Source organism: Ranitomeya imitator, chromosome 2 (assembly GCF_032444005.1).
Source record: "Ranitomeya imitator isolate aRanImi1 chromosome 2, aRanImi1.pri, whole genome shotgun sequence".
Taxonomy (NCBI): domain Eukaryota; kingdom Metazoa; phylum Chordata; class Amphibia; order Anura; family Dendrobatidae; genus Ranitomeya; species Ranitomeya imitator.
Window position 1 is genome coordinate 823,989,891 of NC_091283.1, and position 21,079 is coordinate 824,010,969.

At 41.8% G+C, this 21,079-nt stretch overlaps 1 protein-coding gene across 1 annotated transcript in view; it reads left to right on the top strand.

The window, feature by feature from the left end:
• Nucleotides 1–21,079, top strand: part of HPSE2 (heparanase 2 (inactive)) — a 306,115-nt gene that overhangs the window by 193,247 nt on the left and 91,789 nt on the right. Inside the window, exons 4-5 of the mRNA XM_069755025.1 lie at nt 1,482–1,655; nt 8,260–8,431. Of these exons, the coding sequence (XP_069611126.1) occupies nt 1,482–1,655; nt 8,260–8,431 (346 nt within the window). The remainder of the gene's footprint in view (nt 1–1,481; nt 1,656–8,259; nt 8,432–21,079) is intronic.

Below are 21,079 nucleotides of genomic sequence, written 5' to 3' on the forward strand. Positions count from 1 at the left end.
CCTAAAACAAATAGAAAATAGTCGTTGTTCCACATAAACTTTGCTTCTGTGATCAGGAGGCAATGACATTTTGAAATTTGCCTGTTTTGGGGAAAATTCTTCATTCATATTCAATACTGAGTAGACTTCATTGTCCTGATCACAGAAGCAAAGATTTTGTGGAACAACAACTATTTTCCATTTGTTTTAGGCATAACGGGTTAGGAAAATACACTTTGGACCCAGGAACAAAAAATAAATAAAAATCTGTTACCCAGTGAATAGATAGATAAATAAATAGATAGATAGATAGATAGATAGATAGATAGATAGATAGATAGATAGTGATGAGCGAGTATACTCGTTGCTCGGGTTTCTCCGAGCACGCTCGGGTGGTCTCCGAGTATTTGTGACTGCTCGGAGATTTAGTTTGTGTTGACTCAGCTGAATGATTTACGGCTGCTAGCCAGCCTGAGTACATGTGGGGGTTGCCTGGTTGCTAGGGAATCCCCACATGTCATCAAGCTGGCTAGCAGCCGTAAATCATGCTGCTGAGTCAACAAAAACTAAATCTCCGAGCAGTCACGAATACTCGGAGACGACCCGAGCGTGCTCGGGAAAATCCGAGCAACGAGTACACTCGCTCATCCCTAATAGATAGAAGATGACTAGACTTGAGATAGATATTGCACATGTACAGTGGCAAACCTGGTCAAAATTACTGTTATTGCAAACGGTTAAGTATGTTGAAGATTACAAGTTGATATAGAAAGGTTTGTGATTAATAGAATTGAGATAGATGTTAGATATATTACAGGGTGTGTACAGGACTATTTTTTTAATTTTTTTTTTTTTTTTACTATGGGCCTAAAAACTAACAGACATGTAGTTGCTAGCAAAGACAACGACCTGCCTATTCTACCTGACTGCGGCTCACAGCGGTCACCAACGGCCCCTGCCAGCTGCTCCACGTCAACAGAGAAGCTTGTCTTCCGGGCTGGCCTGTAGACAGGTTGTGACTGCGGATGTTATGCTGATTGACAGCCAGCTCCCTGCAATTAGGCAGCATGGAATCGGCTGTCAATCAGCATGACATCGGTAGGCACACCCTGTCAACAGAGCAGAGTGGATGAGAAGTCACTGCTTTGTCGACGTGACGCCAGCGGAAGCTGAATTGCCGGCAGGAGCAGTCTGTGTCCAATCTGTGCCGACAGCTCAGTGCCAGGCATGATAGATACATAGAAATGAGATATATAGCTTGTACAGTAGATTGATGATTGATAGGTAGATCTGACATAGATATTACAAACCTATGAAGAGCGTTAAACATTTGACTAAAACATATTCTAATAATTTCATGAGTACGGTAGTGCAGCACACGGAGAGGAACAGGAATAACCCCCGGACCTAATACATGTAATCTCCTTATCATGTCGGCAGAGTTGCTGTTGGTTCCCTATTGAGATACTAGTATACATTACAAGCTTTCTGTTTCTTCCCAGCCAGGTCTCTTGACAAACTCTATAACTTTGTTGACTGCTCTGGACTTCATCTGATTTTTGGACTTAACGCTCTTCGACGAAACTCAGATAATTCTTGGAACAGCTCCAGTGTGCTCAGCTTACTAAAATACAGCGCCAGCAAGAAGTACAACATTTCATGGGAATTGGGAAATGGTGAGTCAGAGAAATCCCTATTACTTGTGTACAGAAATGTTTAGAGGTCTGTTACTGAATGCAGCACAAGCCGTCATCTATCACGTCAATGTGTTTTGTGTCCCCATTGTGGCAGAAGTTCCCAGACGCAGGGTCCATAACCCAAGTTAATCAGTGTCTTGTTGGTGATGTATAGATTTGGGGTTATGGTACATTAGACCCTTATTCCCTCTGTTATGTGAAGCCCAGTATATATTTTTTTTTCTTGGAGTGCTCGTTTCACCTTCCCTATATCCTTTAACTTTTTAAATGGTGGAAACTGAACCTTAACTGCGGCGGCTGGGATAGATACCCATCACTCCACAGAAATGTCAGAGGTGGGAGAAACCTCCAGTCTTGGACATTTCACCTCTCTAAACCCAATGTAAAGATCAGCAAAGAGATTATGTGCAATGATGATTGATTGGCAATAGATTAATTGGACAGTGTTGGAGGCATTAACTGTTAGCTCACAAGCATAATAATTGAGGTTTGCACTAACAGCTGGGTATTTCCTGTTATATTTACCGGCTATAATACATTAGAATACTTGGGTATTTTACAGAATTATAATAAAAAAACCTAAATTTGTCAAAATATTTGTATTATTATTATTTATTTTTATAGCGCCATTTATTCCATCGCGCTTTACATGTGAAAAGAGGTATAATTAACAAAAAACATGTACAATACTTTTGAACAAGAAGCGTTACTGACTGATACAGGAGGAGAGAGGACTCTGCCATCGAGGGCTCACAATCTACAAGGGATGGGTGAGGATACAGTAGGTGAGGATAGAGCTGGTTGTGCAGTGGTTTGGTCGATCGGTGGTTACTGCAGTTTGTAGACTTGTGAGAAAAGGTCTTCAGGTTCCTTTTGAAGGTTTCTGCGGTAGGCAAGAGTCTGATATGTTGTGGTAGAGAGTTCCAGAGTAGGGGTGATACGCGAGAGAAATCTTGTATACGATTGTGGGAAGAGGAGATAAGAGGAGAGTAGAGAAGGAGATCTTGTGAGGATCGGAGGTTGCGTGTAGGTAAGTACCGGGAGACGAGGTCACAGATGTATGGAGGAGACAGGTTGTGGATGGCTTTGTATGTCATGGTTAGACTTTTGTACTGGAGTCTCTGGGCAATGGGGAGCCAGTGAAGGGATTGACAGAGGGGAGAAGCTGGAGAATAGCAGGGGGACAGGTGGATTAGTCGGGCAGCAGAGTTTAGAATAGATTGGAGGGGTGCCAGAGTGTTAGAGGGGAGGCCACAAAGCAGGAGGTTTCAGTAGTCGAGGCAGGAGATGATGAGGGCATGGACTAGTGTTTTTGCAGACTCTTGGTTGAGTTATGTGCGGATCCAGGAGATATTTTTGAGTTGGGGTTGGCAGAATGAGGAAAGGGCTTGGATATGCAGTTTGAAAGAGAGTTCAGCGTCAAGGGTTACCCCAAGGTAGTGAGCTTGTGTGACTGGGGAGAGTGAGCAACCAATTACTTTGATGGATAGGTCTGTTAAGGGGGTTGAGTGAGATGGTGGAAAGATTATGAATTGTGTTTTATCCATATTAAGTTTTAGAAATCTAGCAAAGAAGAAAGATGAAATAGCAGCAGACACTGAGGGATTCTGGTTAGTAAGGAGGTGATATCGGGTCCAGAGAGGTAGATCTGTGTGTTATCAGCATAGAGGGGATACTGAAAGCCGTGGTACTCTGAGCTGTCTAGGTGTAGGTGGAGAAGAGCAGTGGTCCTATAACTGAACCTTGGGGGACACCCCGAGAGATAGGGGCAACGTAGGAAGGTGGTGTGAGTGGGAGGCGTTTAATGTCAGGTATGATGAGATCCAAGATAGGGCCAAGTATCGCTGCATCTGTAAAAGTCCGATCTATCAAAATATAAAATGAACTAACCCGTACAATAAACGCCATAAAGAGGGAAAAAAAAGTTTTTTGGACACTGCAAATATCGTATCTACCCTAAATTAATATAAATAAAAACTTCAGTGTACCACATAAATAATAAGCCTTCACACAGCTCCATAGACTGAAAAATGAAAATGTTACAGGTCTCAGAAAATTGCAACACAAAACAATTTATTTATTTTATTTTATTTTTTTAACTTCTGAAACTTGTTTTTACTAATTCAACAAACTCAGTAAATAGCATTAACATATTCTATTATTAAAATATAACTTATTAACACAGGGACAAACCCTGAGTTATATATAAGGAGGAAAGATATATTGGAGGTCCATTGAGGTACACTCCCATAAACATACATACTTATATGGCTCACTGACCTAAACCCCACCCCTTAAAGAAAGGAAAATATACCCAACATCGACCTGGGGGGCAATCCAATTGATCAGGGATGGCATGCTTGTAAGGAGATGAACATACTGCCCACGTTCCCCCTTGAAGAATAAGAGTATTATTGTATTGTGTAATGTGAACTGTGACGTGCATTAATGGTGTTATATTGTGTGGTGCCTCACGGTAGAGCAAGCTTGGGTTAAAGTTTAGGACTAGCCTAGAGTGGGAGGGACTAAATTGAAGGGACAGAGCCAGTTTCCTGTCAAGATGTTAGATAGGGCACAGTGTGCGTACAAAGCAGACCTAATGTCTCGTCAGTGAGCAGTGACACATGACGCGAGTGGCGACCATGACAGAGGATAGCAGGATCCTAGTAGAAAGAAGGAGAGAAGTGACTGAAAGACAAGGTTATCGACTGGAGACGCCTCCTGGGACAGGACGTCTAGCACTACAGCCCAGAGTTTATAACTTCAGAGAGGTAACGGGCCAAGACGGGACAGAGTGCCCTGGGCAAAAGTTCCAAGACGTCAGTGACAGAGAAGCTAAGTATCGGCCATATTGGCAACATAGTTCCTTAAGGGGTAAAGAAGACATGGAAACTTGAGTTGAGAATAGGACTCTTGCTAACTGGACAGCAGTACTGAGCTGGGTGGTGGTGAAGTAGAGGGAAACGTCGAAGATAGTGAGACAAGTGACTGAAGAGGAAGGAATAGAGACAGTAATGTGAGAAATGTTCTGTGTTGTGAAGGAAATGTTCATAAAGATGTGCACCTGCTACTTCCTGTTTATAATTTCCACAACGTTATTGTTACGTAAAGTTTATTTTGGACTGGTGGTCTCCCTCATTGAAGTACTCAACATTTGGTACTGGCCAACTAAAGTCACCGGCATAATGCAGTCTGCAAGGTTGTAGCATCCCATAACACACACACAGCAAGGACCCCCATGTTCATGTAACATGCCGGGGTGTTCACACACGTAGGACCCCATCAGTTTTTGAGACCACCTTGATGATGGTGGAAGGGCAGATATAATTTGGACAAGTTTTATGCTAAGTGTCTCCACATTTTTTTCCTAATATTCAAAAGCCGTATTGCTATTCATATTTCATATATTTCACATTGACATGCCTTACCATGATAGAGTGCAACCTTTGTTTTTGTATATGGTAGATGCAGGTAGCTCCTCCTGGTATGCACCTATTCACACTAGTCTGGATGTGCCAGTCAGTTTTTTGTCATTCATAAATATACAGGTAGTCCTCGACTTACGACGTTGATCCGTTCTTATGCTGCGTCGTAAACCGAATTTCGACGTAAGTTGGACCATACGTTCATACAGTACTGTACCATAATAACAGTACAGGACTGCAAACACTTAGCCTATCCAAACATCTATCCTAACACAGTACCCTACATAATTAGGGTGTTATGGCGTGCAGGAGACTCGTTTTCCTCGTGTAACCGGGTACAGTGTACAGTACTGGACTCTATTCTTCCGCGGCTGCACGTAGTTGCAAAACCGCGTAAGTCGGAATGAGGCGTCGTATAAAGCGACATAACCATGAAACGACATAACACGAGACCGTCGTAACCTGAGGACTAACTGTAATGTGCCACAATTAAACAGTCTAGCAATCACTGGGGTAGGACGAAATGTTCCAAAAAAATGGGGCTTGGTCAAGGACTCCAAAACTGGAGGTGCTTGTCTATAGGAGTCCTGCCATAAAAGTCTTTGGTGGATCCTTTATAACAGATTGATAAATGCAATAATATCTGATTTCTCTCAAGGCAGAATTTAATGATATGGAAGCGGAATTCTTTTGAGCTCTGAATACTATGTAAACGCCGTGAAATTTCACCTCCACATCTGTCAGGTTGTTTTGCTTCACACCAGTGGGGCAGGAAAGGTTATAGATGAGAATGCCGTTCATTCTGTTAGTCCTCTTTTATGTGAAAAGAAAGATTGGGGCTTTAGACCAAGAAAAATAACCGCAATGTTCACCGGCCAGCAGACACCTGTTCCTGGGATCTGGACTCCATCCATTTATTTCCAGTTTGACAATCTGTTACACTGAAGAGGGATTTCAATAAGATATTCATCTTCTATACATCCGTAAGAGTCACATTCTACGAGTATACCACACTCTTTAAGATGCCAGTACTTACATCCGTAAGAGTCACATTCTATACCACACTCTTTACGATGCCAGTAGTTACATCCGTAAGAGTCACATTCTATACCACACTCTTTACGATGCCAGTAGTTACATCCGTAAGAGTCACATTCTATAACACACTCTTTACGATGCCAGTAGTTACATCCGTAAGAGTCACATTCTATACCACACTCTTTACGATGCCAGTAGTTACATCCGTAAGAGTCACATTCTATACCACACTCTTTACGATGCCAGTAGTTACATCCGTAAGAGTCACATTCTATACCACACTCTTTACGATGCCAGTAGTTACATCTGTAAGAGTCACATTCTATACCACACTCTTTAAGATCCAAGTAGTTACATCCCTAAGAGTCACATTCTATACCACACTCTTTACGATGCCAGTAGTATCTTGCAGCGGATATTTTTTTTCTGCCTTTTTAATTTTTGTGCTGCTGTATTCAACCATTTTTTGTGCCTTTTATCCTACTGGATCAATAAAGCAATTATTTTAAGAAGATGTGAGTGCTGTTGTTTGGACTGTTGGGATTACTGGATTATTTTGCCGTGCACCCGGACAAGTGAGATGATTCTTCATATCTACATTTGGTGATAGCACATTTAAAAAAAATATGGTGTCAACTTGTTTTTCTACTTAAGTGCATGCATTTTGGGCGAAAAATTAATTGTTCAAAATGTTGCACCATATCACTTTTACAGGCTCTTTGTTCCCCTTCTGAAGTTGAAAAGAGGATGGCTTCTACAAATGGATAATAATCCTAAACAAAAGTTAAAATCCACAATAGACGACCTCAAAAGGTGCAAGCTAACAGTTTTACAATGGCCCTCACAGTCCCTTGACCTGAGCATCATTAAAAATCTGGCTAGACCTCAAAATAGCAGTGAATGCCACTGTATTTAAGTAATATAAGTGCATAAATGCCCTCCAAAGGTGTCGATATTCAATAAGGAACAAATGTAGGTTTAACCCCTTAATGACCGCCAATACGTCTTTTAACTGACCTTAGATATAAGAGAATAGTATCCCCATACAGATGACAATCCATCATCTGTCGGCTGTACACTATAGCTGACAACTTGCTGCACCAGCCACGATCAGTATTTGCACCTTCTAAATCTGTTTAACCACTTAGATGCTGCTGTCAATAGTGACTACATCATTATAAATGGTTAACATAGTGTGGGGGCTTCCTCTTTATCCCAATTGGTGCCCTCAGATCATGATTTTGCGGTCCTGATGTTTGCCATGGCAATTCATGACCAAATAGCGGCCTTAGAGTCTGCCGGCTATAGTAATCTGTTTAGAAGTTAGCAACATTTAGGTGGTAAAAATACACATTTTCATTTCTGTCATACTACTTTGCATTAATTCCTGTAAAGCACCTGAAGGGTTAATAAACTACCTGACAGCAGTTTTCAATATGTCAGGGGGTGCTGTTTTTAAAATGGTATCACGTTTGGGGGTTTCCCAATATATGGGACCCATAAAGTCACTTCAAACATGGATAAGTCCCTAAAAAAATAAATTTTGTAAATTTCTTTGAAAAAATGAAAAATTGCTGCTACATTTTTAAACCTCCTAAAATGCTAACAAAATAAAATAACATTTTACAAATGGTCCTGATGTAAAGCAGACATGTGGGAAATGTTATTTATTAATGGTTTGCTGTTGTATGACTATCTGGATTAAAGGGATAATCATTCAAATTTAGAAAATTGCTAATTTTTTAACATTTTTCTCAAATTTTTGATTTTTTTTATAAATAAACACAAAAAATGTTGAACTAAATTTTCCATTATCATAAAGTAGAATGTGTCACGAAAAAACAATCTCAAAATCACTGGGATTTGTTGAAGCGTTGCAGAGTTATTACCACATAAAGTGACACTGGTCAGATTTCAAAAATTTGGCTCGGTCACTAAGGGGTTAAAATTACAGTATATGAAATGTTTTGTTGTGCTTTTTTTTTTTTACAATTGATTAGAAATATGTGAAGTCAGCCTTACATACAATGTGCTCATTGTTTTAATACAGGTTATCTTAAAAAATTCTTTCTTTGCATATCATTAATGTTACAGCGAATAATATCTTGCTATTCCTACAGAACCCAACAATTACCGCACTCTAAATAGCCGAGCTGTTAATGGCAGTCAGCTGGGGAAGGATTACGTTCAGCTAAAGAATGTGCTGCAGTCTATACGGACTTATTCCAGAGCACATGTGTACGGGCCTAACATTGGACGACCAAAGAAGAATGTTATTGCAATACTTGACAGGTACGTATGGGTAAACTTTATTGTGCAACATTTGCAGTATATTTTTTTACATTTTAAGGCAGCAGAAGCTAAAATAATGACTGCTATCTCTGTATAAAAGGCAAGGTTGTCAGTCACTGAATAAGACCGCCCACTGGACTCTTAAACATAGAAAGAGCAGGGATTTCAATGAAAAATAGACAAGTGAAAAGTTTCCCACAAAGCTATATATCAATCTGATCAGCAGCTATTGCTGCTTCATCAGGGACAGTGTTCTGTCACAGGCTCCCTTGGAGATTTATGTCTGTATATATACCAAGAAAAATTAGCAGCAGCACTATATCCATATAATACTGCTGCAAGCTTCTCGATCTACTTGGCCATTAGATCAATAATAGAAAATAGTGACAAAAGGCAGATGCCTGAAGTGATGTCTTGGCTCCCATAATTTCTCATATTCCATAATACATTCTCTATATTTTGTCTGCATTTTTTTCTCTAACACATTATATATATTTATCCTCTGGTCATAGTAAAGTTACACATTTTACACTTCAGTATCTTATTTTGCTTCCTTCTCTCCCAATCATTTTGCTGCAATGCTGTTTAAATGCCCATTTCATGCTCCTTTAGAAGTCGCTTTGAACTGCTGCAAAGCAAACATCCATACACTAACTTAAACAGTCTGTTTACGGGAATTTTCCTGTCTGCATAAAGGGGTGGGGGAGCAAACAGGTGCAGATAGGGAAAGTCACATAGAGAGACTGAATAAAGTGCTTGGATATTTGCTGAGAAACAGGTGAAAGGCGCTTCAAAAGGAGCACAAGCTGTGCATTGAAACAGCACTGATGCACAGTGCTTTGGAAAAAGGAAGGAAAATAATATACTGAGGAATATTCATGTGCATTTAACGGTGCAATGCCTGGTGAATAATTAAAATAAAAGCACTTTGCAAATGTGTAACTTGAAGTCCTTGGGTCTCAATGCATCAGGAACCCCCCTACAAAGGAGCCGCTAGCGTGTATCACAACCTCTGCACCACCTTCATCTTCTCCTCTAGTGCTTTATAAAGGGTGTCAGTCTTTTCATTCTTTTGAACAATCAATGGGCACAGCTAATTATCCCTCACTAGTCACTTTCTGATATGTATCTATCATCTGGCCAGTTCCTCATTGCCTATTATGAGAACGCAACTAGAAAATGCATGCACTTGTCTGCCATCTGTGTCTAGATAAAAAAAAAGGGTTTTTTTTTAGTTGTTTGGCTCAGAAACCAGCACGTATCAAACTTTCCAGTTTCCACCTCTTTTCTTCTAACCAAAGATGAGAAAAGATCATTAGGGCCACACTTATGTTTATGAGCCCTAAAAAGATACAATCAAGTGAAAGTCCCATCATTCTAATGAAGCCTCCTTATCCCTTTACAACAGATCTGTTCCAAGAATTAACAATAAAAAAAACTGCATAAATTAGTAAATATAAATCTTAGACCTGATTAGGTTGGTTTACTTACTGTGAAAATAGGGATATTAAGATGACCTCATGATTCCAAGTGTATTCATTTTCTGCCCAATCAGCTTGACTTGACAGTTGCAGCTTGTACTGAGCAATGTGAGATTTCAGCAGCAGCAGGGAGGAGGGACACTGAGCTGTCAATCAGGATTGGAAGGAGGAGATTGATTGAAACTTTCATAAAGGATTATACAGCTATTCCTACATGGATTTTCAAAGTAAATATAACAGCCTCATTAGGTCTAAGAGATCTATGTAATAGTTTATCCAATTTGCATTTTGAAATCCAATTACGGTACTAGTCCCATAGTCATATTGTAATAAAAACACAGCCAGAATAAAGCCTTTTATTTGAAATAAAACTCCCCAACCCTCTTATCCATTTACATGAACACCCGAGCCTTACACTATGGCTGGTCTGAACAACAAAGCAATTGTTACCATCCACCTCTCGTGTCTCCCCTTTTCCTATAGTTTGTAAGCTTGCGAGCAGGGCCCTCACTCCTCCTGGTATCTGTTTTGAACTGTGATTTTTGTTATGCTGTAATGTCTATTGTCTGTACAAGTCCCCTCAATAATTTGTAAAGCGCTGCGGAATATGTTAGCGCTATATAAATAAAATTATTATTATTTATTTAATTAAAAAAATGAAATAAAAAAGCAAACTTACACTCACCTGTCCGATAATTCAATAAATATTCCTGTCCCACGTCGATCCAGATGGCTTGGTTCTCGTTGACATCAGCGATGCGACCTATCTCTATGCCAGCCAGAAACGCACTGAGCAGAGCGTGAGAAACTGTGCCGAGCGGTGACGTCATTAAGGTTACCGCCGGTCACAGGCAGCAGCTCTCACGCAGCAGCCATAAAACAGCTGACATCAACCTCACAAATATTACCCCACTTGCCATTGCAGCATATCAAGTGAGGAGAGCAGAGACTAAGCGCCAGAATTGGCGCGGCTGAAAGCTGATGTTCTTAGCCTGGGAGGGGGTCAATATCCATGGCCCCTTCCTAGGCTATTAATATCAAGCAGCAGCTGTCTGGTTAGCCTTTGCTGGTTAGTAAATATAGAGGGGACCCCATGTCATTTTCTTTTTGGGTCTCCCCTATAATAACCATCAAAGGCTAAGCAAACAGCTGTGAGCTGATATTAATAGCCTGGGAACCTTTATGGTTATTGTCCCCATCCCAGAATATTTACATCAGCCCCCAGCCGTCGGCTTTCCCTCAGCTGGTTATGAAAATTATGGGGGACCCCATGCAGTTTTTTTTAATTCATTATTTATGTAATACACACTACACATACAGACTACAATTACCATCATTGTCGCCTTGTCACATTGATCGCATGGAGACCAGGCAACAGTGATGAGAGTTTGATTTAGCACCCGGTGCCTGGGAACAGTGCTAACTGTATTACTTGTCCCAGGTGACAGCACATGTCACACTAATGACATCCATGTATCATCAGAGTGCACGTGTGCGGGATGTTTTCAGGACGGTGCTGCCAGCAAAAAAAACGGACTTGTCAGCCTGTTTTACAACTCCTGTAATTTCAAATCTGGTTGCATAATTTTTTTTTTGCTAAGTTAACCAATATTCCTAATTTCTATAGAGCTAAAGTTGATGCCAAAGTGCAACAGTTTTCACTCTTGATCGGTTCCATCAAGATCAAATTTTTCTTATCATTGAAATGGGGGGGGGGTAATTAAATTACAGAAACCGAAGTGTGAACCTGACTCCACTTTGTCAGTGACAACTTCTAAGGTTACAAACTAGGCAGAAAAAGCCAAGTCATTAATTTATACATTTAATTGTGCAGCAAATTTATGCTGCTAATTCAGAAGTGATGACAGATGGAAAAAGATCCTCTGTATTTACACCCCGATCATCATGTGTGACCTGAAGAGGTAGACTGGCCAAATGCCCGCATCATGGGAATCAAACAGTTAGGAGGACATTTACTGAAGTGTGGAGCTACATCCTCTCCAGCAGTATTCCCAAAAAGACTCCATGTCTGAGAGAACCATGGGGGAAGGCAAAGCTGACAGCTGGTACAGGAGTGTCATTATCTATCATGCTGCTAACACAATGATAAAATCACACTTCATGTTTTCAGTGGATACAGACGGATATACAGTGTGTGATACCACAAATTATATAATTCCCAGTTGGGTAAAATGGTAAAAAAAAAATGTAAAAAAAAAAAACACCACACTTACGCCACTTTTTTTTTTAAGGGGGGTCGTTTTTAGTTGCTAATTGTGAAGTAACAGGTTAGCACGATTACCACGATTGCAAACTTTGAATTTGAGTAGTTAAAAAAATTCAGAAACAATTATAGTCATATTCTGAGATATCCTGTATTTTCTTTGATAGGTTTATCATATGGACTAATTCATTTTAGAATTTCATAGATCGGACATTTATGAATGGCAACTATATATATGTAATTCAAAAAATAATTGGGAAAAGGGGAGAGGATTGATACTACCGTAACTGTTATATTTTTCTTTTAGTTTTTTTAACATTCTTAAAAACATTTTATTAATTTTATCGTTACCTTCCCCGCCGTTGGCCTTGAATTTACAATTGTTCAATTGCTTGTACTATAGGTGTAGTATTTCTGTGTATAGGAAAATTACCGGTCTCCTATGAAGCCCAGCCACTGTCAAGGACTTCATGGGAGTATAGCAGGGTGAGGGCAAACGGTACTTGGTGATCACATTGTAGGGATCCAATGAGCGCTGCAACGCACATGTGTTGGTAACTGAACCAGTGATTGACAGCTGCATCTAAATGGATAAGCAGCAGCGATCAGAGCAAGCTCCAGTCGCTGCTGTTATAGGCAGGTGCTGGCTGTATAAAGCATCTAACGCTGAGCTCCTGAGCCTGTCTATGCATTACACAGGTAACTGATCGGAAACTGTGTAACGCTTTAGTTGTCCGGTGGTGGGGCTGCAGAGAAATTGAACATTTGTTGATAGATTCTATCATAGACTAAAGCTGATCGCTGGGATTCTCTGCAGGGGGGGGGGGACACCCTGTCATCACCTTATTAGCCCGAGAACCTTCTAATTGTTTCAAAATTTAAAGAGCTATATCGCTAAACTGATCCCTGCCACGACTTTTACACTGAGTTTCCTGAAGTTGCTGCAGCTAAGCTCTGTTGAATTGTATCTGTCATCTACTTCTTAACCAGTCTTAAGTTCTACTTTATTGCTGCGCCGAGATCCCAAGGCCAATGTTTATTGCTCCAGTAACGAACCCACAAATCACCGTTCTGGCAGATGTAGTCAGCCATCTTTACTTGCTAATAATATTCGCTGTAGTGCTTGTGCTTTTTTTTTATTGACCCAACGGGATTATTGTCAAGATGCTTTATGTAACATATTAGTTCTTCAGGATTAGGATATAAAATACTAAAACCTTAGATATAGTTTCGAAAACTTTTACTGTAGAATTCAAATGAAGGTAATAGGGTTGATCTGCAGATAAATGGCATTTCAATGCTGCCCGGTCACCTTACTGAAAGTGCGGCTACTGGAAAAAACATTCCTTAAATGCTCCCAGGAGCCTCCGGCTTTCAGTCATGGGGACGTGCACAGCTACAATCACCGGTCACAGCATCGCTGACTATACTGTGAGCAGCGGTTGGAAGCACGCCCCTGCACTTTGATTGACAGCCACTCTTCAGCACATCTGTGCAGAGCGAACTGTCAAAGTGGTAGGGTGTACACATCTGTGCAGAGCGAACTGTCAGTCAAAGTGCTAGGGGGTATGTACAACCCCATCACAATATAGTATGAAGTCTTACTGCTCGCCCCATTACTGAAAGCCGGAGGCTCCGGGGACGAAGTAAAGTCATATTCTTCCAGTAGCTGCACTTTCAGTATAGAAAAATGGAACTGGACACTGCACTAATATTGGGAAACCGGGACTCCATTATTAATGCTATATAGTAAGATCTATTTATTATGAGCACAGATAAATATATTTTTTATTTTTAGTTGGACATTCGGGGCATGTAAGCATTAACGATGAGCGAGTATGCTCGTTACTCGGGTTTCTCCGAGCATGCTCGGGTGGTCTTCGAGTATGTTAGTACTCAGAGATTTAGTTTATGTCGACGCAGCTGCATGATTTGTGGCTGCTAGACAGGCTGAATGCATGTGGGACTTCCCTAACAAACAGGCAATCCCTGCATGTATTAAAGCTGTCTAGCCGCCGCAAATCATGCAGCTGCGTCGACATAAACTAAATCTCTGAGCACTAACAAATACTCGAAGACCACCCGAGCATACTCGGAGAAACCCGAGTAACAAGCATACTCGCTCATCACTAGTAAGCATAAAGGGGTTGTCCATGCTTGGGAAAAAAAGTATGCAGTCACTCTGTGACTACAGAATTGCGATAGTATGCATGCCTTCACGATGTCCTGGTATTCCCCATTTTTCCTTGTGCTAGCCATGTACTGTATGCGATTTACATACATTCGGTCACATACCGACTAGACTGATTTGGCTTCTCTCGGTAGAAGTAAATTGAGAGAAGCCAGAAAAGACTAGTCGGCATGTGACTGCAAGTACTAGCACGGGGAATATCAAGGACTGCTGACAGTGTACACACCACATGCTATCACAATTCAGAAATCTGCAGTCTGTTGTCGAGTGACTGCAGACTTTTGTCTCAAGCCTGAACAACCCTTTTGGGGAAAAAAAGCTTCTTTAAGAAGCCACCAGTATTATAAATAGCACATAGTAGGAGGGGTGCACTGTCACATGTCATATTTAGGGGCCTAGAATCAAGTTACATCTCTAATCCAGAGTACTGTATCCATACATGCCATATGTCTGCAATCTGCACATATTAATATACGGATACATGCTGAGAAGGTTTAGTATTGAGTTCAAGTGGAACTGTCATCACTGCAATTTCAGCCATAAACCTGACTTGTTACGACTAATAAGTAAAATCAGGACTCTCTTTAGAACAAATGTTTATCTAGTAACGTTGTTTTATAACGGATTCAAAGCTGTAAGATAAATTTATCCACGTACAATGGTTAAATGAAATGATACAGATTACTGAAATTATAATAAATACAGTGCAAGTGCAAAAGAAACATAAAAAAGAGCAAAAGATATGCAATATATAAAAAGATATTATCAGCAGCTTTTACCCTTTCCAATACAGTCCTTGAGAACGCTGCTTATTTTGGCCTTTGTGGTGCAGGGTGTTGTTGTCTCACCACATTCTGTTAACTTTTTTATATCTACACTGATGTAGCTGACATCTCGTTTTTGTGCACTTAGCATATTAACACTTCATTTCTATTATTTTTTTCTGTCCGCCACTGTTTTTCTACCTTTTTAAAGCCTTTCTTTTCGCAACACTGTAAATTGCGATTTCAATATTTCAATGTGTTGTACGGGCTGTTTCAATTTTGGATACGTACTGTAATGTTACGTTCCCTGTTGTGAGTTCTGTTTTTGGGCTCCCTCTGGTGGTTACTGATGGTACTGGGTGATTTGTGTTCTGCTGTCTCTGGTGTCCACCTGTTCTATTAGGATTTGGGAGTTTCCTATTTAACCGGGCTTTCTTGTCATTTCCCCGCCGGCTATCAAGGTTATCAGAGTGTTTTGTTACCTCAGCTTCTGGCTTCAGTAATCTTCAGGACAAGCTAAGTTTTGATTTTCTTGTTCCACGTTTTGCTTTATTTTTGTCTTGTCCAGCTTGCATATAATTGTCTCTTTGCTGCTGGTTGCTTTAGTGGGCTGTAATTGCTCCTCATGTTCCATGAGTTGGAACATAAGTTCAAGTAATTACAGGATGGTTTTTTGAAGGGTTTTTTGCTGACCGCGCAGTTTACTTTTGTATCCTCTGCTATCTAGTTTTAGCGGGCCTCATTTTGCTGAATCTGTTTTCATACTGTGTATGTGCCTTCCTCTCATTTCACCGTCATTATATGTGGGGGGGCTGCTATTTCTGTGGGGTATTTCTCTGGAGGCAAGAGAGGTCTGTGTTTCTTCTAATAGGGGAAGTTAGATCTTCGGCTGGTGCGAGACGTCTAGGATCAACGTAGGCACGTTCCCCGGCTATTGTTATTTGTGTGTTCAGGTTTAGGGTCGCGGTCAGCTCAGGTTCCATCACCCTAGAGCTCGTTGGTGCTTGTCCTTTTGTGATTCCCTGCCATTGGAATCATGACAGTATAGCCGGCCAAAATGTTTGGGCTGAAGTAGGAGGAAAAGTAGTCTGAGGAAGTTTTTTTTTTTTTTTTTTCTCTCCTCTGAGGTTGCTGCCTAGCCTTAATTGCTGCCAGGCTGATTTTTTTTTTTCCTCCTCTTAATCCTTGAATGGCTCTGACCTTAGCTGTTTATCATGGACGTCCAGAGTTTAGCTTCCAGCTTGAATAATCTTGCTGCTAAGGTTCAAAATATACAAGATTTTGTTGTACATGCTCCTATGTCTGAACCTAGAATTCCTATTCCAGAGTTCTTTGCTGGAGATAGATCTAGTTTTCTGAATTTTAGGAACAATTGCAAGCTGTTCCTTTCTTTGAAATCTCGCTCTTCTGGAGACCCTGCTCAGCAGGTTAAGATTATTATATCTTTCCTGCGGGGTGACCCTCAAAATTGGGCATTTGCATTGGCACCAGGGGATCCTGCGTTGCTTAATGTGGATGCGTTTTTTCTGGCATTGGGTTTGCTCTATGAGGAACCTAACCAGGAGATTCAGGCTGAAAAAGCTTTATTAGCTCTCTCTCAGGGGCAAGATGAAGCAGAAATATATTGTCAAAAATTTCGGAAATGGTCAGTGCTTACTCAGTGGAATGAGTGCGCCCTGGCTGCAAAGTTCAGAGATGGCCTTTCTGAGGCCATTAAAGATGTTATGGTGGGGTTCCCTGCGCCTACGGGTCTGAATGAGTCTATGACTATGGCTATTCAGATTGATCGGCGTTTACGGGAGCGCAAACCTGTGCACCATTTGGCGGTGTCTTCTGAACAGGCACTTGAGGCAATGCAATGTGATAGAGTTCAGTCTAGAAGTGAACGGCAAAACTATAGGCGGAAAAATGGGTTGTGCTTTTATTGTGGTGATTCAGCTCATGTTATATCAGCATGCTCTAAACGCACAAAAAAGGTTGATAAGTCTGTTGCCATTAGTACGTTACAGTCTAAGTTCATTCTGTCTGTGACTCTGATTTGCTCATTATCATCCATTTCCGTTGATGCCTATGTAGATTCAGGTGCTGCCCTGAGTCTTATGGATTGGTCATTTGCCATGCGATGTGGGTTTAGTCTGGAGCCTCTGGAAGTCCCTATTCCTTTGAAGGGAATTGACTCTACACCTTTAGCTATGAATAAACCTCAGTACTGGACACAAGTGACCATGCGTATGACTCCCGTTCATCAGGAGGTGATTCGCTTCCTGGTATTGTATAATTTACATGATGTTCTAGTACTTGGTCTGCCATGGTTACAAACTCATAATCCAGTCCTTGACTGGAAAACAATGTCTGTGTTAAGCTGGGGATGTCAGGGGGTTCATGATGATGCACCTCCGATTTCTATCGCTTCATCTACTCCTTCTGAGGTTCCTGTATTTTTGTCTGATTATCGGGATGTTTTTGAGGAGCCTAAGCTCAGTTCGCTTCCTCCTCACAGGGATTGCGATTGTGCTATAGATTTAATTCCTGGTAGTAAATTTCCTAAAGGTCGTTTGTTCAATCTGTCAGTGCCAGAGCATACTGCTATGCGGGATTATGTTAAGGAGTCCTTGGAAAAGGGACATATCCGTCCATCTTCGTCCCCTTTGGGAACAGGTTTTTTTTTCGTGGCCAAAAAAGATGGGTCCTTGAGGCCTTGTATAGATTATCGTCTTTTGAATAAGATTACCGTAAAATATCAGTATCCTTTGCCTTTGTTGACTGATTTGTTTGCTCGCATTAAGGGGGCTAAATCGTTCACTAAGATTGATCTTCGGGGTGCGTATAATCTTATACGAATAAAGCAAGGTGATGAGTGGAAAACCGCATTTAATACGCCTGAGGGCCATTTTGAGTATTTGGTAATGCCTTTCGGACTTTCTAATGCTTCTTCAGTCTTCCAGTCCTTTATGCATGATATTTTCCGTGAATATCTGGATAAATTTATGATTGTGTATTTGGATGATATTTTGGTTTTTTCTGATGACTGGGAGTCTCATGTTCAGCAGGTCAGGAAGGTGTTTCAGGTCCTGCGGGCTAATTCCTTGTTTGTAAAGGGCTCAAAGTGTCTCTTTGGAGTCCAGAAGATTTCTTTCTTGGGGTATATTTTTTCCCCTTCTACTATTGAGATGGATCCCGTCAAGGTTCGGGCTATTTGTGACTGGACGCAGCCTGCATCTCTTAAGAGTCTGCAGAAGTTCTTAGGCTTTGCTAATTTCTATCGTCGTTTTATAACTAATTTTTCTAGTGTTGTTAAGCCTTTGACGGATTTGACTAAGAAGGGTGCTGATGTTGCTGATTGGTCTCCTGCGGCTGTGGAGGCCTTTCGGGAACTTAAACGCCGGTTTTCTTCTGCTCCTGTGTTGCGTCAGCCTGATGTTTCGCTTCCTTTCCAAGTTGAGGTTGATGCTTCCGAGATTGGAGCGGGGGCGGTTTTGTCACAGAGAAGCTCCGATTGCTCGGTGATGAAGCCATGTGCGTTCTTTTCTAGAAAATTTTCGCCTGCTGAGCGGAATTATGATGTGGGTAATCGGGAACTTTTGGCCATGAAGTGGGCATTTGAGGAGTGGCGTCATTGGCTGGAGGGTGCTAGACATCGTGTGGTGGTCTTGACTGATCACAAAAATCTGATTTACCTTGAGTCTGCCAGGCGTCTGAATCCTAGACAGGCTCGTTGGTCACTGTTTTTCTCTCGTTTCAATTTTGTGGTTTCATACCTGCCAGGTTCAAAGAATGTGAAGGCGGATGCTCTTTCTAGGAGTTTTGTGCCTGACTCCCCTGGAAATTCTGAGCCCACTGGTATCCTTAGGGATGGGGTGATTTTGTCGGCCGTCTTCCCAGACTTGCGACGTGCTTTGCAGGAGTTTCAGGCGGGTAAACCTGATCGTTGTCCGCCTGAGAGACTGTTTGTTCCGGATAGTTGGACCAGTAGAGTCATCTCCGAGGTCCATTCTTCTGCGTTGGCAGGTCATCCTGGAATATTTGGTACTAGAGACTTGGTGGCCAGGTCTTTTTGGTGGCCTTCCTTGTCTAGGGATGTGCGTTCTTTTGTGCAGTCTTGTGAGGTTTGTGCTCGGGCTAAGCCTTGCTGTTCTCGAGCCAGTGGATTGTTGTCACCTTTGCCTATCCCGAAGAGGCCTTGGACGCACATTTCCATGGACTTTATTTCGGATCTCCCTGTCTCTCAAAAAATGTCTGTAATCTGGGTTGTGTGTGACCGCTTTTCTAAAATGGTTCATCTTGTACCCTTGCCTAAGTTGCCTTCCTCCTCTGAGTTGGTCCCTCTGTTTTTCCAGAACGTGGTTCGTTTGCATGGAATTCCGGAGAACATCGTTTCTGACAGGGGATCCCAGTTTGTGTCTAGATTTTGGCGGACGTTCTGTGCTAAGATGGGCATTGATTTGTCCTTTTCGTCTGCATTCCATCCTCAGACGAATGGCCAGACGGAGCGAACTAATCAGACCTTGGAAACTTATTTGAGGTGTTTTGTTTCTGCTGATCAGGATGACTGGGTTACCTTTTTGCCGCTGGCCGAGTTTGCCCTTAATAATCGGGCTAGTTCTGCTACCTTGGTTTCTCCTTTCTTTTGTAATTCGGGGTTTCATCCTCGTTTTTCCTCTGGTCAGGTGGAGCCTTCTGATTATCCTGGAGTGGACATGGTGGTGGATGGGTTGCATCGGATTTGGAGTCATGTGGTGGACAATTTGAAGTTGTCCCAGGAGAAGGCTCAGCAGTTTGCTAATCGCCGTCGCCGCTTGGGTCCTCGACTTCGTGTTGGGGACTTGGTGTGGTTGTCTTCTCGTTTTGTTCCTATGAAGGTCTCTTCTCCTAAGTTCAAGCCTCGGTTCATCGGTCCTTATAGGATCTTGGAAATTCTTAACCCTGTGTCGTTTCGTTTGCATCTCCCGGCATCGTTTGCTATTCATAATGTGTTCCATCGGTCGTTGTTGCGGAGGTATGAGGTACCTGTTGTTCCTTCGCTTGAGCCTCCTGCTCCGGTGCTGGTGGAGGGAGAATTGGAGTATGTTGTGGAGAAGATCTTGGATTCTCGTGTTTCCAGACGGAAACTCCAATATTTGGTCAAGTGGAAGGGTTTTGGTCAGGAGGATAATTCTTGGGTGGTTGCCTCTGATGTTCATGCTGATGATTTGGTCCGCGCTTTTCATAGGGCTCATCCTGGTCGCCCTGGTGGTTCTCGTGAGGGTTCGGTGACCCCTCCTCAAGGGGGGGTACTGTTGTGAGTTCTGTTTTTGGGCTCCCTCTGGTGGTTACTGATGGTACTGGGTGATTTGTGTTCTGCTGTCTCTGGTGTCCACCTGTTCTATTAGGATTTGGGAGTTTCCTATTTAACCGGGCTTTCTTGTCATTTCCACGCCGGCTATCAAGGTTATCAGAGTGTTTTGTTACCTCAGCTTCTGGCTTCAGTAATCTTCAGGACAAGCTAAGTTTTGATTTTCTTGTTCCACGTTTTGCTTTATTTTTGTCTTGTCCAGCTTGCATATAATTGTCTCTTTGCTGCTGGTTGCTTTAGTGGGCTGTAATTGCTCCTCATGTTCCATGAGTTGGAACATGAGTTCAAGTAATTACAGGATGGTTTTTTGAAGGGTTTTTTGCTGACCGCGCAGTTTACTTTTGTATCCTCTGCTATCTAGTTTTAGCGGGCCTCATTTTGCTGAATCTGTTTTCATACTGTGTATGTGCCTTCCTCTCATTTCACCGTCATTATATGTGGGGGGGCTGCTATTTCTGTGGGGTATTTCTCTGGAGGCAAGAGAGGTCTGTGTTTCTTCTAATAGGGGAAGTTAGATCTTCGGCTGGTGCGAGACGTCTAGGATCAACGTAGGCACGTTCCCCGGCTATTGTTATTTGTGTGTTCAGGTTTAGGGTCGCGGTCAGCTCAGGTTCCATCACCCTAGAGCTTGTTGGTGCTTGTCCTTTTGTGATTCC